Source organism: Mustelus asterias, chromosome 1, assembly GCF_964213995.1.
Source record: "Mustelus asterias chromosome 1, sMusAst1.hap1.1, whole genome shotgun sequence".
In the NCBI taxonomy this organism is placed as follows: Eukaryota; Metazoa; Chordata; class Chondrichthyes; order Carcharhiniformes; family Triakidae; genus Mustelus; species Mustelus asterias.
In genome coordinates, this window is record NC_135801.1 from 56956821 (window position 1) to 56970834 (window position 14014).

General features: G+C 41.1%; 1 protein-coding gene across 1 annotated transcript in view; it reads right to left on the reverse strand.

Moving 5' to 3' along the window:
• lrba (LPS-responsive vesicle trafficking, beach and anchor containing) overlaps window positions 1-14014 on the reverse strand; it is a 901160-nt gene that overhangs the window by 795380 nt on the left and 91766 nt on the right. Inside the window, exons 9-10 of the mRNA XM_078212471.1 lie at window positions 5795-5992; window positions 5061-5194 (exon numbers count right to left, since the gene is read on the reverse strand). Coding sequence (XP_078068597.1) covers window positions 5061-5194; window positions 5795-5992 — 332 coding nt within the window. The remainder of the gene's footprint in view (window positions 1-5060; window positions 5195-5794; window positions 5993-14014) is intronic.

Genomic DNA, 14014 nt, shown 5'->3' on the forward strand with positions numbered 1-14014 from the left:
GGACCCTCAGAATCAACTACATCACTCTCCATCTTACTGAAAAAATACTATGGTTGCTCATCCCCAAAAGATCTCGCTCAACTTGACTGCCAATTATTCCTTTCTCAGTACATAATACCCAGTCTAGGATGGCCTGTTCTCTGGTTGGTTCCTCAACATATTGGTCCAGAAAAGCATCATGTATACACTCCAGGAATAATTCCTCTATGGTATTGTGATTAATTTGATTTTCCCAGTCTTTATGCAGATTAAGATCACCCTTGATTACATATGTTCCTTTATCGCAAGTGTCTCTCATTTCCTGTTTAATGCCACTCCCAACATTAACACTACAGTTTGGGGATCTATATACAACTCCCACTAAAGTTTTTTTGCCATTAATGTTTCTCAATTCTACCCATACAGATTCCACATTGTCAGAGCTAATACATTTGCCTCACTATTGCATTAAATTTCCTCCTTAACCAGCAATGCAACTCCACTGCCTTTTCCTTTTTGTCTGCCCTTCCTAAATACCCCTAGATGTTCAATTCCCATCCTTGGTAACGCTGCAGCCATACCTCCGTAATCACAACTATTTCATACCCACTTATATCTACTTGCCACCACATGGACTGCAGCAGTTTAAGTTGGTGACCGACCACCATCTTCTCAGGGGAATTAGAAATGGGCAATAAATGCTGGCCTAAGTCAGGGATGCCCACATCCTATGAAGGAATAAATAAAGATGGGAGTTCAATGCAGAAGTTTGAAGGTAATGTACTTCAGGAGGACTAATATGGAAAAATAATATATTACAAAGAACAAAGAAAATTACAGCACAGGAACAGGCCCTTCGGCCCTCCAAGCCTGCACCGGCCATCTTGCATATCTGAACTAAAACCCCCTACCCTTCTGAGGACCATATCCCTCTATTTCCATCCTATTCATATATTTGTCAAGACGCCCCTTAAAAGTCACTACCGTATCCGCTTCCACTACCTCCCCCAGCAACAAATTCCAGGCACCCACCACCCTCTGTGTAAAAATTCTGCCTCATACATCTCCTTTAAACCTTGCCCCTTAAACCTGTGCCCCCTAGTAATTGACTCTTCCACCCTGGGAAAAAGCTTCTGACTATCCACTCAGGCCATGTCTCTTATAATCTTGTAGACTTCTATCAGGTCGCCCCCAACCTCTGTCGTTCCAGTGAGAACAAACCAGGTTTCTCCAAACTCTCCTCATAGCTAATGTGCTCCATACCAGGCAAAATCCTGGTAAATCTTTTCTGTATCCTCTCCAAAGCCTCCACATCCTTCTGGTAATGTGGTGACCAGAATTGAACACTATATTCCATGTGCGGCTTAACTAAGGTTCTATAAAGCTGCAACATGACTTGCCAATTTTTAAACTCAATGCCCCGGCCGATGAAGGCAAGCATGCTGTATGCCTCTTGACTACCTTCTCCACCTGCATTGCCACTTTCAGTGACCTGCATACCTGTACATCCAGATCCCTTTGCCTATCAATACAAGTGGCATGATTTTGATAATTGTGCATGTGTAAATGAGCAGAGACACCTTTCTCTCCATGCATCCAAATCCCAAAGATGGCAGGCCAAGTTAATAATGTGGTTAAAAGAAAATCATATGGATTATTAATTTCACAGTACCTTCATTGCAGTGTTAATGTAAGCCTTACTTGTGACTAATAAATAAACTTTAACTTTAATTACTTTTATTAGAGCAAAAGGGATCATGTTAGAACTTCGATAATTACTGGATAGGCATCAAATGGAGTAATGTAGACAATTCTGGGCACTAAACCTATAAAGCATTAGAAAGGATATTATGTGGAGATGCCAGTGTTGGACTGGGGTAGGCATAGTAAGAAGTTTCACAATACCAGGTTAAAGTCCAACAGGTTTATCTGGTAGCACCAGCTTTCAGAGCACTGCCCCTTCATCAGGCAAGTCAAGAAAGGGTAAACAGGAAGTTTACCATAACATGAACACAGATGAGGGATTTCAGTTAGGAGAAAAACAACTCAAGAAGGTAGCTGAGCACCACCTTCTCGAGGGTAATTAGGGATGGGTAATAAATGCTGACCAAGCCAGCAGTGCCCCACATCCTGTGAAATAATTTTAAAGGCCGGTGGAAAGTTTGGTCTGTTCTCTTTGGAACATAGAAGGCTTGAGGAAAGATATCACCATAGATGATGTGCAATCTGTATGGTTTGAGTTAAGAAACAACAAGGGGCAAAAAACATTTGTGGGGGTGGTATACAGACCAGAATGCTGAGAGAAACATTAGACAGGAAATCAGAGACGCAGGTGTTAATGGAACATCTGTGATTATGGCGACTTTAATCTGTATCTAGATTGGGAGAGTCAAATTAGTCACAATACAATAGAGGAGGAATTTCTGGAATGCAAATGGTTTTCTGCATCAATACGTTGAGGGACCAACAAGGAATCAGGCCATCTTCAATTGGGCATTGCTAAGTAGAAAGGATTCGTTGACAATCTAGTTGAGAGAACATCCTTGGGGACGAGTGACCATAATATGATAGAATTCTTTGTCAAGATGGATAGTGATGTAGTTGATTTGGAGACCGGGGTCCTGAATCTCAACAAGGGTAACTATGATGGTATGAGACATGAATTGGCCATGATGGACTGGAAAACATTACTGAAAGAAAAGACAGTGGGACAGGCAATAGCAGGCATTTAAAGGGTGAATAGATGAACTCCAGAAGTTGTTTATTCTTGTTTGGCGCAAGAGCGGCAAGGGAATTGTTTATTCTTGTTTGGCACAAGGGCGGCAAGGGAATTGTGGCCAAACCATGGTTTACAAGGGAAATTAGAGATGGTATAAGATTCAAGGAAAAAGCATACAAATTGGCAAGAAAAGGCAACAGGCCTGAGGATTGGGAGCAGTTTAAAATTCAGCAAAGAAGGATCAAGGAATTGATTACAAAGGGAAAAATAGAGTATGAAAGTAAGCTAGCGGGGAACATAAACACTGACTGTAAAACTTTCTATCGGTATGTAATGAGAAAAAGATTGACAAAAACTAATGTAGGCTCGGTACAGTCAGAAATGGGAGAATTCATAACAAGGAATAAAGAAATGGTCGAGGAATTAAATTCATACTTTGCTTCAGTCTTCACAAAGGAAGACGTGAATAATGTACCAGAAGTTCTGAGAGAAACAAGATTTAGTGAGGAGCTGAAGGAAATTAGCATTAGTAGAGAAATGGTTTTGAGGAAATTGATAGGATTGAAGGTGGATAAATCTCCAGAGCCTGATAATCTACATCCCAGAGTATTTAAGGAAATGGACTCTGGACTGATTCCTACAGGGTAGCTAATGTAAGCCCGCTACTCAAAAAGGGAGGTGGAGAGAAAACGGAACTATAGACCAGAGAGTCTAACGTCAGTACTGGGAAAGTTATTCGAGTCCATTATCAAGCATTTCATAACTCAGCATTTGGAAAGCAGTGGTATAATCAGACAAAGTCAGCATGGATTTACAAAGGGAAAATCATGCTTGACGAATCTATTGGAATTCTTTGAAAATGTAACTCATGGAGTTCATCGAAGAGAACCAGTGGATGTGGTTTATTGAGACTTTCAGAAGGCTCTCGACGAGGTCTCACATAACAGACTACTATGTAAAGTTAAAGCACATGGAATTGCAGGTAATGTCTTGAGATGGATAGAAAGCTGGTTAACAGATAGGAAGCAAAGAATTGGCATAAATGAGTCTTTTTCTGATTGTGAGTCAGTGACTAGTGGGGTTCCGCAGGGCTATGTGCTAGGACCCCAACTGTTCACATGAATGGATCATCTCCAAATTTGCTGATGATTCAAAGTTGGGTGGAAGGATGAGCTGAGGAGGAGGATGCAGAGATGCTTCAGTGCGATTTGGACAGGCTGTGTGTGCACATGCATGGCAGATGCAATGTAATGTGGATAAATGTGAGGTTATCCACTTTGGTAGCAATAATAGGAAGACAGATTATTACTTGAATTGGTGTAAATTGAGAGATGTGGATACTCAGTGGGACCTTGGTGTCTTCGTGTATAAGTCGCTGAAAGTAAGCGTGCAGGCACAGCAGGCAGTAAAGAGGGCAAATGATATGCTGGCCTTCATAACGAGAGGATTTGAGTCTAGGAATAAAGATGTTTTATTGCAATTGCATAGGGCATTAGTGAGGCCCACCCGGAGTAGTGTGTGCAGTTTTGGTGTCCTTATCTGAGGAAGAATGTCCTTGCTATAAAGGGAGTACAGCAAAGGTTTGCCAGGCTATTTCCTGGGATGGCAGGTCTGTCATCTGAGGAGAGACTAAGTCGGTTAGGATTACACTCACTGAAGTTTAGATGGGTGAGAGGGAATCTCATAGAAACTCAAAATTCTAACAGAGTTAGACAGGGTAAATTCAGAAAGGATGTTCCCAATGGTGGGGAGTCCAGAACTAGGGGTCAAGTTTGAGGATAAGGGGAACTGAGGTGAGGAAAAATTTATTCACCCAGAGTGGTGAATTCATTACCACAGAGGCCAAAACGTTATCGGGTTTCAAGAAGAAATTAGATATAGCTCTTAGGGCTAAAGGAATATGGGAGAGAAGGGGATCAGGATATTGAATTTTATCAGCCTTGATCATAATGAATGGTGGAGCAGGCTCAAAGGGCCGAATGGCCTCCTCCTGCTTCTAGTTTCTATGTTTCCAAGCAGCAACCTATCTGGAGGAGAGTGAAAGAGAATTTTTAATTCAAAAATTGATATGATCTCAAAGATTCTAGCAGAAAAGGCAGAGGAAATGAACTTCACATTTTTGGGGTTGGGCAGGTAATTGAGGAAGAGAAACTTACAGGTTTAAGTATTAAAAAGCAGGGACATGGGATTAAACACAGCTGCTCTTTACAAGAGCCAGCACATGCATGATGAGCCAAATGACGTCTACGGTGCTTTAAGTTTCCCAAATTGCATGTTAAATGTGTTTATACATCCACAAATTCCTAGGGATAATGATTAATCATTCCCAGAAGGGGACACAATGCATCTCAGATTCACTTACCAAACAGTGCTGTCAACTTGGTCGGAAGAATGCTGACTATAATCAAGCTGTGCAAACAATGGGAAAAGCACCTGGACACCACCAATGGAATGTATCGCACTTTGTACAGAATGTGTTACAACAGCTTTGACATCCTATTAAAAAAAATTCTAAAATTAAGAACCATTAAAGGTGAACTGCATGTTTTTATGTTTACGTGTATATTTTGGAAATAGGACAGGAGAAAAATTGAACATATCTAGATTTTCTTAACTTGATAAAGCATTAAAAACAAAACTATTATTGCACTCTTACCAGTCAGATTTTTCATTTTTGTAATTCATTTCAAAAAGTTGAGTTTATTATCCTAAATTTCTACCTCCAATATTGCCTTTTTGCAGTTCAACAAAATCCTTCAATATGTAACAAATCTAATATCTAAATATTTTATTTACAGAAATAGATTAGTCCAGATTAAAAGTTAATTCTCAATTTTGCCTGACGTACCAGTATTTCAAGTAGCAACCAAAACAAAAGGCAAAGTTGTAAAGCCAATGGTAATATGGAACCTTCAAAATTCACATGCAAGTACCGAATTGTCTTATTCCTTCATTTATAACATTTTGCCATAGAAAATACTTGTATATAAAACTCCCTAACTTTTATATATTTCATCTAATTACCTATTTTTCCAACATAAAAACTGCTCACCGCACTTTTACTAGTACAATGCAGCTAAAGAATTTGGCTTTTACCTGAAGCATGAGAGCATGTGGAGAATGAACAAAAATAGATGGATTGTCCTTCGGGGATGATTCTAGACAGAGTTGAGCATCTGTAGCCTTTGGATTGTATGTGAATGCAATGCTACTGGAAAGCTTGCCATCATACAGCAGAGATTTGTGGTGCTCAGCAAGTAGGAGGTCACTTTCTGCCTTGAATTTGAAAATACCCTAGAAAAACACAAATTACAATTCAGTAACACACTTCTTTGTATAAAAGATAAGCCCAAGTTTATTTACTAATATAAATCAGCTCACTTCCCAAAGCTTAACAAGGTATATAATCCTGAAACCAGTCTGGTATTGAGTAAAATCCAGATGAGTAACATCAAAGTACATAGGATTTCCTACATTTATCTGTAATGTTACCAAAACAAAGTCCTGAAAAAGCTTGCCAAATCCGAAATTTAGCCAATATCACCACTGACATGTTTTTTAAAAGTTCACAGATTTCCTGAGGTGAAACAATGATATTGCAATGGGTTAGGTAGATAAAGCAGACAACAATAAACAGAGACAGATGGAGTATATTGTGGGAAAATGGGAGTTGTCCACTTTGGCAGGAAGAATAGAAAAGCATGGTTTTATTTAAACAGAATGAAATTTCAAAACTCTGTAGTAAAGAGAGATGCATGCCTTGGTACCTGAATCATAATAAAACTAGTATGCAGGTACACCAATTGTTTAGGAAGGCAAATGGAGTGTTGTCCTTTATTGCAAGAGGAATGGAATATACAAGTAAGGGGTTTTTGCCAAATTGCATAGGCGAGAAACGCTAGAGTTTCTCTACAGGGAGTACTGTACAGTTTTGGTCTCCTTTTTTAAGGAAGGCTATAAATGCATTAGAAGCAGCTCAGTAAAGGTTCATTTGACTGATGCATGGAATTGGGGATGGGCTTATCTCATCTTAAGAGGAAAGGTTGGACCTGTATCCATTGGAATTTATAAGTCAGAGAGGTGATCATAATGAACCATACAAGATCCAGAGAGGGCTTGAAAGGGTGGATGCTGAAAGAATGGTTCTCATTATGAGAGAGACTAGAACTAAGGAACACTGTTTAAGAATATGGGGTCACTCATTTAAAATAGATTAGAAAAAAAATTTTCTCTCAGAAGCTGGAGTCATGAATCTTTGGAACTCTCTTCCCCCAAGAACGGTGGAGGCAGGGTTATTGAATATTGTTACGGCAAAGGTTGATAGATTCTTGACTAAAAAGAGAATCAAAGGTTATCGGAGGTAGACAGAATATGGAGCTGATGCCTCATCAAATCAGCCATGATCTTACAGAATGGCTTGAGGGGCCAAATTTCTTATTCCTGCTCCTAATTTGTATGTACATATGAGTCGTGTTATTATAAGACAAGGTTCAATTCTACTTAAATGTCAACACAAGATTCAAAAAGGTCATTCACCGTACTTTCATAGAAATCAACGTGCAATTATCACAGATGCAAATATGTCCAAAAAAAATCAGTTGTCTTACTCACACATTATTACATAGAATTAAAAGGAACAAAATTAAGCCATTCAAACCAACAAGTCTGTACTGGTGTTTTTGCTTCACGAGAGTCTCCTCCCATTTTATTTAAACTCACCCCAGCACCATATACTTTTATTCCTTTTTTTTCACGCATTTATCTAACTTGGCCTTAAATGCCTCTTAAATGCTATTTGCCTCAACCACTCAATGTAGTCACAAATTCACCTTCACCGTTCTAGGTCAAGAAAATGATTTGTATTTCTTACTGGATTTATCAGTGATTATCTGATAATTACAGTCTCTAATTTTGGACTCCCAAGCGGAAACATCTTCTTTAAGGAATTCCCTTCCAAAGTCTTTCCCACTCTCTTTCTTCCTTTAAGACGCTCCTTAAAATTACCTCTGACTAAACTTTTGGTTATCTGCCCTAAAATCTCCTTATGTACTTCGGCGTCACAGATCATTTGTGACACTCCTGCTTGTGACACACCTCAGGATAATTTACTAAGTTAAAGGCACTATATAAGTTGCTAATGACCCTATCAAGCACTTTCATAGCTTGAAAGACTTCTCACCAGGTCACCACTGAGTCTTCACTTCACTCGAGAAAAGAGCACCAGTTCGTTCAGTATTTTCTGATAGATGTCTTAGTGTTCCAAGATGCGTAGGTTAGATGGATTGGCCACTAGAAAATGTGTGGCGTTACAGGGATTGGGCGGGACAGAAGACCTGGGTCAGATACTCTGTCAGAGAGTCGGTGCAGACTCGATGAGCTGAATGGCCTCCTTGTGCACTGTAGGGATTCTATGATTTTATGTACCTCTCTTTTGAGAGTCCACGTACTTCAATCTATCATTTTAATCCACTCTTTTTGCTGCTACTACAAATAATTCAATCAAGTTGGTCTAGCATATCCGCCTCTTGAAAGTCCATGCTGACTATGCTTTATTAGTCATTTAGTAGTACAGAGATTGACTATTGCTGAAAAGAGAGATATTTTTTGTCAGAGCGTTTTGTTTTGCACGCATCAGGACAATTCACAGGAGTACCAAATATAAAGGGAAGAACAATTTATACTGTACGAGAGTGCTAATTAATTGGCAAGTGGATGTGGAGGCTTTGCCATAGAGAATGCACTTGATCGTGATTGACAGTTGACTGCAAAGTATTGTATGAAATTTAACCAGGCAGTTTGATTCTGATTAGTCAAGGCATTTCCTTGAGGAATGAACCAGCAAATGACTAATTTATTTTGTTTAGCTGAAACAGGCGCAATGTTTGCAGATAATACAAAGATAGGCAGAGGGACAGGTAGTGTTGAGGAGGCAGGGAGGTTGCAGGTGGGCTTGGACAGGTTAGAAAAGTGAGCAAAGAAATGGCAGTTGGAATATAACGTGGGAAAGTGTGAGGCACAGACTATTTTCTAAATGGGGAAAGGATTCAGAAATCGGATGCACAAAGGGATTTGGGAGTCTTAGTTCAAGATTAACTTCCAGGTTGACTTGGCAGTTAGGAAAGCAAATGCAATGTTAGCATTCATTTCGAGAGGTCTAGAATACAAAAGCAGGAATGTACTCCTGGTGAGATCACATTTAGAAAATTGCAAGCAATTTTGGGCTCCGTATTTAGGGAAGGATGTGCTGGTCTTGGAGAGGGTGCAGAGGAGATTCATGAGAATGATCCCAGGAATGAAAAGCTTGACATACGAGGAGCATCTGAGGACTCTGGGTCTGTATGCATTGAAGGATGAAGGGGAATCTCATTGAAACTTAACAGAATAATGAAAGGCCTGGATAGAATGGACATGGGGAAGTTGTTTAGTAGGAGAGACTCGGATGCAAGGGCATAGCCTCAGAGTAAAGGGATGACCCTTTAGAGGAGGGATTTCTTCAGCCAGAGAGTGGTGAACCTATGGAATTCAATGCCACAGAAGGCTGTAAAGGCCAGGTCATTGAGTGCATTTAAGGCAGAGACAGATAGGTTCTTGATTGGTAAAAGGATCAAGGGTTAGAGAAAAAACAGGAAAATGGGGTTGAAAAACTTATCAGCCATGATTGAATGACAGAGCAGACTCGACGGACTGAATAGCCTAATTCTGCTCCTATATTTTATGGTCTTGGGTGTATACATGTTCTTTCTGTCGACAAAGAATAGGGCCCTGTGTATTAATATATGTAGCTTCCAATACACACAAATGAGCCACATTGCGAGCCTGACTGACAATCTTAAATTGGTCATCAATTCTTAGTACACGAGGAATTATTTAGCAAATGTTGTCCAAACACGGAATCACATCTTATGTTGGACACTGCATTTTGAATTTTGCAAGCTCTTTTGCAAGGGCTGGTTGGATAGAGTCTGTACCTTGCCCACTGCATAGAGCTGAAGGAACATGCTGTTTGACAATCGACCAGTATTTGGGACACATTTGTGTGGTAGACTGAATGTCATTTTTGGCTTGATGGCAGCATTCTGTTAGTGACAAATACCACTCCTCTTGCTACTGCATAATAACAGCATGAAACAGCTAGCTTTGCCTGCTGCTTCAAATTTTTGAGGTAATCTGAGGAAGACTGGGTATTTTATAGGGTCAAAAGTAATGGCCTGAGGTCCATCAAATGTACAATTATAATACATGTTTGGTAGGAAACAAGGTTCTCAACTATCATGAATAAGCCCCACAGGCAGCGTTTTTTTTTAAAGGAAATAACTAGCTTAATTGAGAACGGCATCATGGCAGGAGATCTCAGACCCGTGATATGCTCCTCCTGTACAATGTGAGAAATGGGGGATGCTTCTAGCGTCCCTGGTGATCATGTATGCAGAAGGTGTGACTAAATGCAGCTTCTAGCCAACTGGATTTTGGAGCTGAAGCTGCAGGTGGACTCACTGTGGAGCATCAGTCATGCTGAGCAAATCGTGGAGAGCACATTTAGCGAGGTGGTCACACCACAGGTGAGGATTGCACAGGCAGAATGGGAATGTATGACCATCAAGAACAGCAAAAGACTCAGGAAGGTAGTGCAGGAGTCTCCTCAGGACATTCTGGGGAGGGATGGTGAACAGCTCATGGTCATGGTACACATAGGTAAACTAAGGGATGAAGACGGCAGTGGATATTATCTACATGGTCTTCAGTAAGGCCTTTGGCAGACTGGTGCAGAAGGTGAAGTCGCATGGGATCAAAGGTGAGCTGGCAAGGTGGATACAAAACTGGCTCGGCCAAAGAAGACAGAGGGTAGCAGTGGAAGGGTGCGTTTCTGAATGGAGGGCTGTGACAAGTGGTGTTCCTCAGGGATCAGTGCTGGGACCTTTGCTGTTTGCAATATATATAAATGATTTGGAGGAAAATGTAACTGGATTGATTAGTATGTTTGCGGACGACACAAAGGTTGGTGGATTTGCGGATAGCGATGAGAAGGCATACTTGGTAGTGGGAAGAACAGAGGGATCTGGGTGTCCATGTGCATAGATCCCTGAAAGATGGCACCCAGGTTGATAGGGTTGTTAAGAAGGCGTACGGTGTGTTAGCTTTTATTGGTAGAGGGATTTGAGTTTCGGAGCCATGAGGTCATGCTGCAACTGTACAAAACTCTGGTGCGGCCGCACTTGGAGTATTGCATACAGTTCTGGTCGCCGTATTATAGGAAAGATGTGGAAGTGTTGGAAAGGGTGCAGAGGAGATTTACCAGGATGTTGCCTGGTATGGTGGGAAAATCGTATGAGGAAAGGCTGAGGGGCTTGAGGTTGTTTTCGTTAGAGAGAAGAAGGTTAAGAGGTGACTTAATAGAGGCATACAAGATGATCAGAGGATTAGATAGGGTGGATAGTGAGAGCCTTTTTCCTCGGATGGTGTTGGCTAGCACGAGGGGACATAGCTTTAAATTGAGGGGTCAGAGATATAGGACAGGTGTTAGAGGTAGGTTCTTTACTCAGAGAGTAGTAAGGGCGTGGAATGCCCTGCCTGCAGCAGTAGTGGACTCGTCAACATTAAGAGCATTCAAATGGTTATTGGATAAACATATGGATGATATTGGAATAGTGTAGATTAGAGGGGCTTTAGATTGGTTCCACTGGTCGGCGCAACATCGAGGGCCGAAGGGCCTGTACTGCGCTGTAATGTTCTATGTTCTAAGACCTGCAAGCTGAGTACAGGAAGTTGGGAAATAAATTAAAATGCAGAACCTTAAATGTAGTAATCTCAGGATTACTCTCAGTTCCATGTGCTAGCGAGAACATGAATAAGAGGATAGACCAAATGAACACATGGCTGGAGAGATTGCATAGCCAGGAGGAATTCAGATTCTTGAGGCACTGGGGAAGGTGGGACCTGTACAAAGTGAATGGGCTGCACCCAGGCAGAGCTCTCCTTGCGGGAGCTTTTGCTAGTTCTGTTGAGGAGTATTTAAAATAGTGTGGCAGGGAGATGGGATCCCAGGAGTAGGATCAGATAGGTCAGATTCAGACCAGGAAAATGGAGGTAGAACATTAGCTAGTAATGTTAAAGATGTGCTAATAGACTCGGAATTACAGGAGAACGAAAGTTTAAAAAGTCTCCAGCAAGGCATACAGACGGGATTCCGACGGGATTAAACAGTTTATACTTCAATGCAAGGAACATTACGAACAAGGCAGAGGGTGAGGGCACAGGTAGACACATGGCAGCATGATGTCATTGCTGTAACTGAACCTGGCAAAAGGAAGGGCAAAATTGGCAGCTCAATATACAGTCTTCAGACACAATAGAGTGGGAGATAAAAAAGGAGGGGGGAGTAGCACCAATGGTTAAAGAATCAATCCCAGTTGTGAAAGGGATAAACACACTGAGCAGGTCAACAAACGAGGCTTTATGGGTTGAGCTTAGAAATAAAAAAGGACAGTCACACTACTAGGAGTATGTGACAGACCCCCAAATAGTGAAAGGGAGATAGAACAACAAATGTTTACCCAAATTTCTGCCTGTAAAAACAAGAGGGCAATAATAGTAGGAGACTTTTAACTCTCCCAATGTCAACTGGGATTCAAACAATGTTAGGGGCACTGAAGAAGAAAAATTCATGCAGTGTGTCCAGGAAAATGTCTTCAACCAATTAATTTTGTACCCAACAAGAGGAGATGCAATTCCAGACCTAATCTTGGGGAACGAAGAATGGCAAGTTGGGGAAGTGATGGTTGGTGACCATATCGGGAATAGTGATCACAAATCAGTTAGATTTAGCATTAACATGGAAAAGGACAGAGATAAGGCAGGAATAAAAGTTTTGAACTGGGGAAAGGCATTTTGCAGGAATGAGAAGGGACTTGGCTGATGTGGACTGGACAGCACTGCTAGGGGATAAAAAAGTGAAAAAAACAGTAGGAAGCACTAAAAAGCAAGATCCTAAATGTACAATGTAGACATGCCCCCTCCAAAAATAAGAGTGGTACTGCCAAATCCAGAACTCCCTGGATGTCTAGAAAAATGATGTGGAGATGCCAGCGTTGGACTGGGGTAAACACAGTAAGAAGTTTCACAACACCAGGTTAAAGTCCAACAGGTTTATTTGGTAGAACAAGCCACTAGCTTTCGGAGCGCTGCTCCTTCGTCAGGTAAGTGGGAGTTCTGCTCACAAACGGGGCATATAATATAATTTATATGCCCTGTTTGTGAACAGAACTCCCACTTGCCTGACGAAGGAGCAGTGCTCCGAAAGCTAGTGGCTTGTTCTACCAAATAAACCTGTTGGACTTTAACCTGGTGTTGTGAGACCTCTTACTGTGTCTAGAAAAATACAGGGAATATCAAAATGAAAATGAAAGTACACGATAGGCACAAAGAATTGGGCACAGCAGATATCCCAGACGAATATAGGATGTTCAGGGATGAAGTAAAAAGGAAATAAGGAAATCAAAGAGAGGGCATGAAAAAAAGATTAGCAAGTAAAGTTGAAGAAAACCCGAAGATGTTTCACCAATATATTAATGCTAAATGGTTAGTTAAGGAAAAAGTGGGACCTATCAGAGATAAAGAAGGGAACTAGTATGTAGATGCAGAGGCTATGGGAAGGGTTTTAAATAAATATTTTGTCTCCGTGTTGACAAAGAAAAGCAGCGATGCAGGTTTATTAGTCCACGAGGAACACAGATCTTGGACGGATAACCATAAAGGTAGAGGAAGTACTCGAAGGGTTAGAATCTTTGAAAGTTGGTAAGTCGTCAGGGCTGGATAGACTGTTTCCGAGGCTGGTGAAAGAGATCAGGGAGAAGATAATGGATGTTCAGAGGATGATTTTCCAATCCTCACTAGATACAGGGAAGGTACCAGAGGACTGGAGAAATGCAAAAGTAGTTCCATTGTTTAAAAAGGGACTGAAGGAAATGCCAAACAATTAAAGGCCAATTAGTCTTATATCAGTGATGGGTAAATTAAGGAAGCCCACCAATGCCTCTACATTCTCAGGAGGCGAAGGAAATTTGGCATGTCCATTACGACTCTCACCAAGTTTTACAGATGCACCAGAGAAAGCATTCTTTCTGATTGTATCATAGCTTGTTATGGCTCTTGCTCTGTCCAAGACCGCAAAAAACTACAAAGGGTCGTGAATGAAGCCCAATCCATCATGCAAACCAGCCTCCCATCCATTGACTCTGTCTACACTTGCCACTGCCTCGGAAAAGCAGCCAGCATAATCAAGGACCCCATGCACCCCAGACATTCTCTCTTCCACCTTCT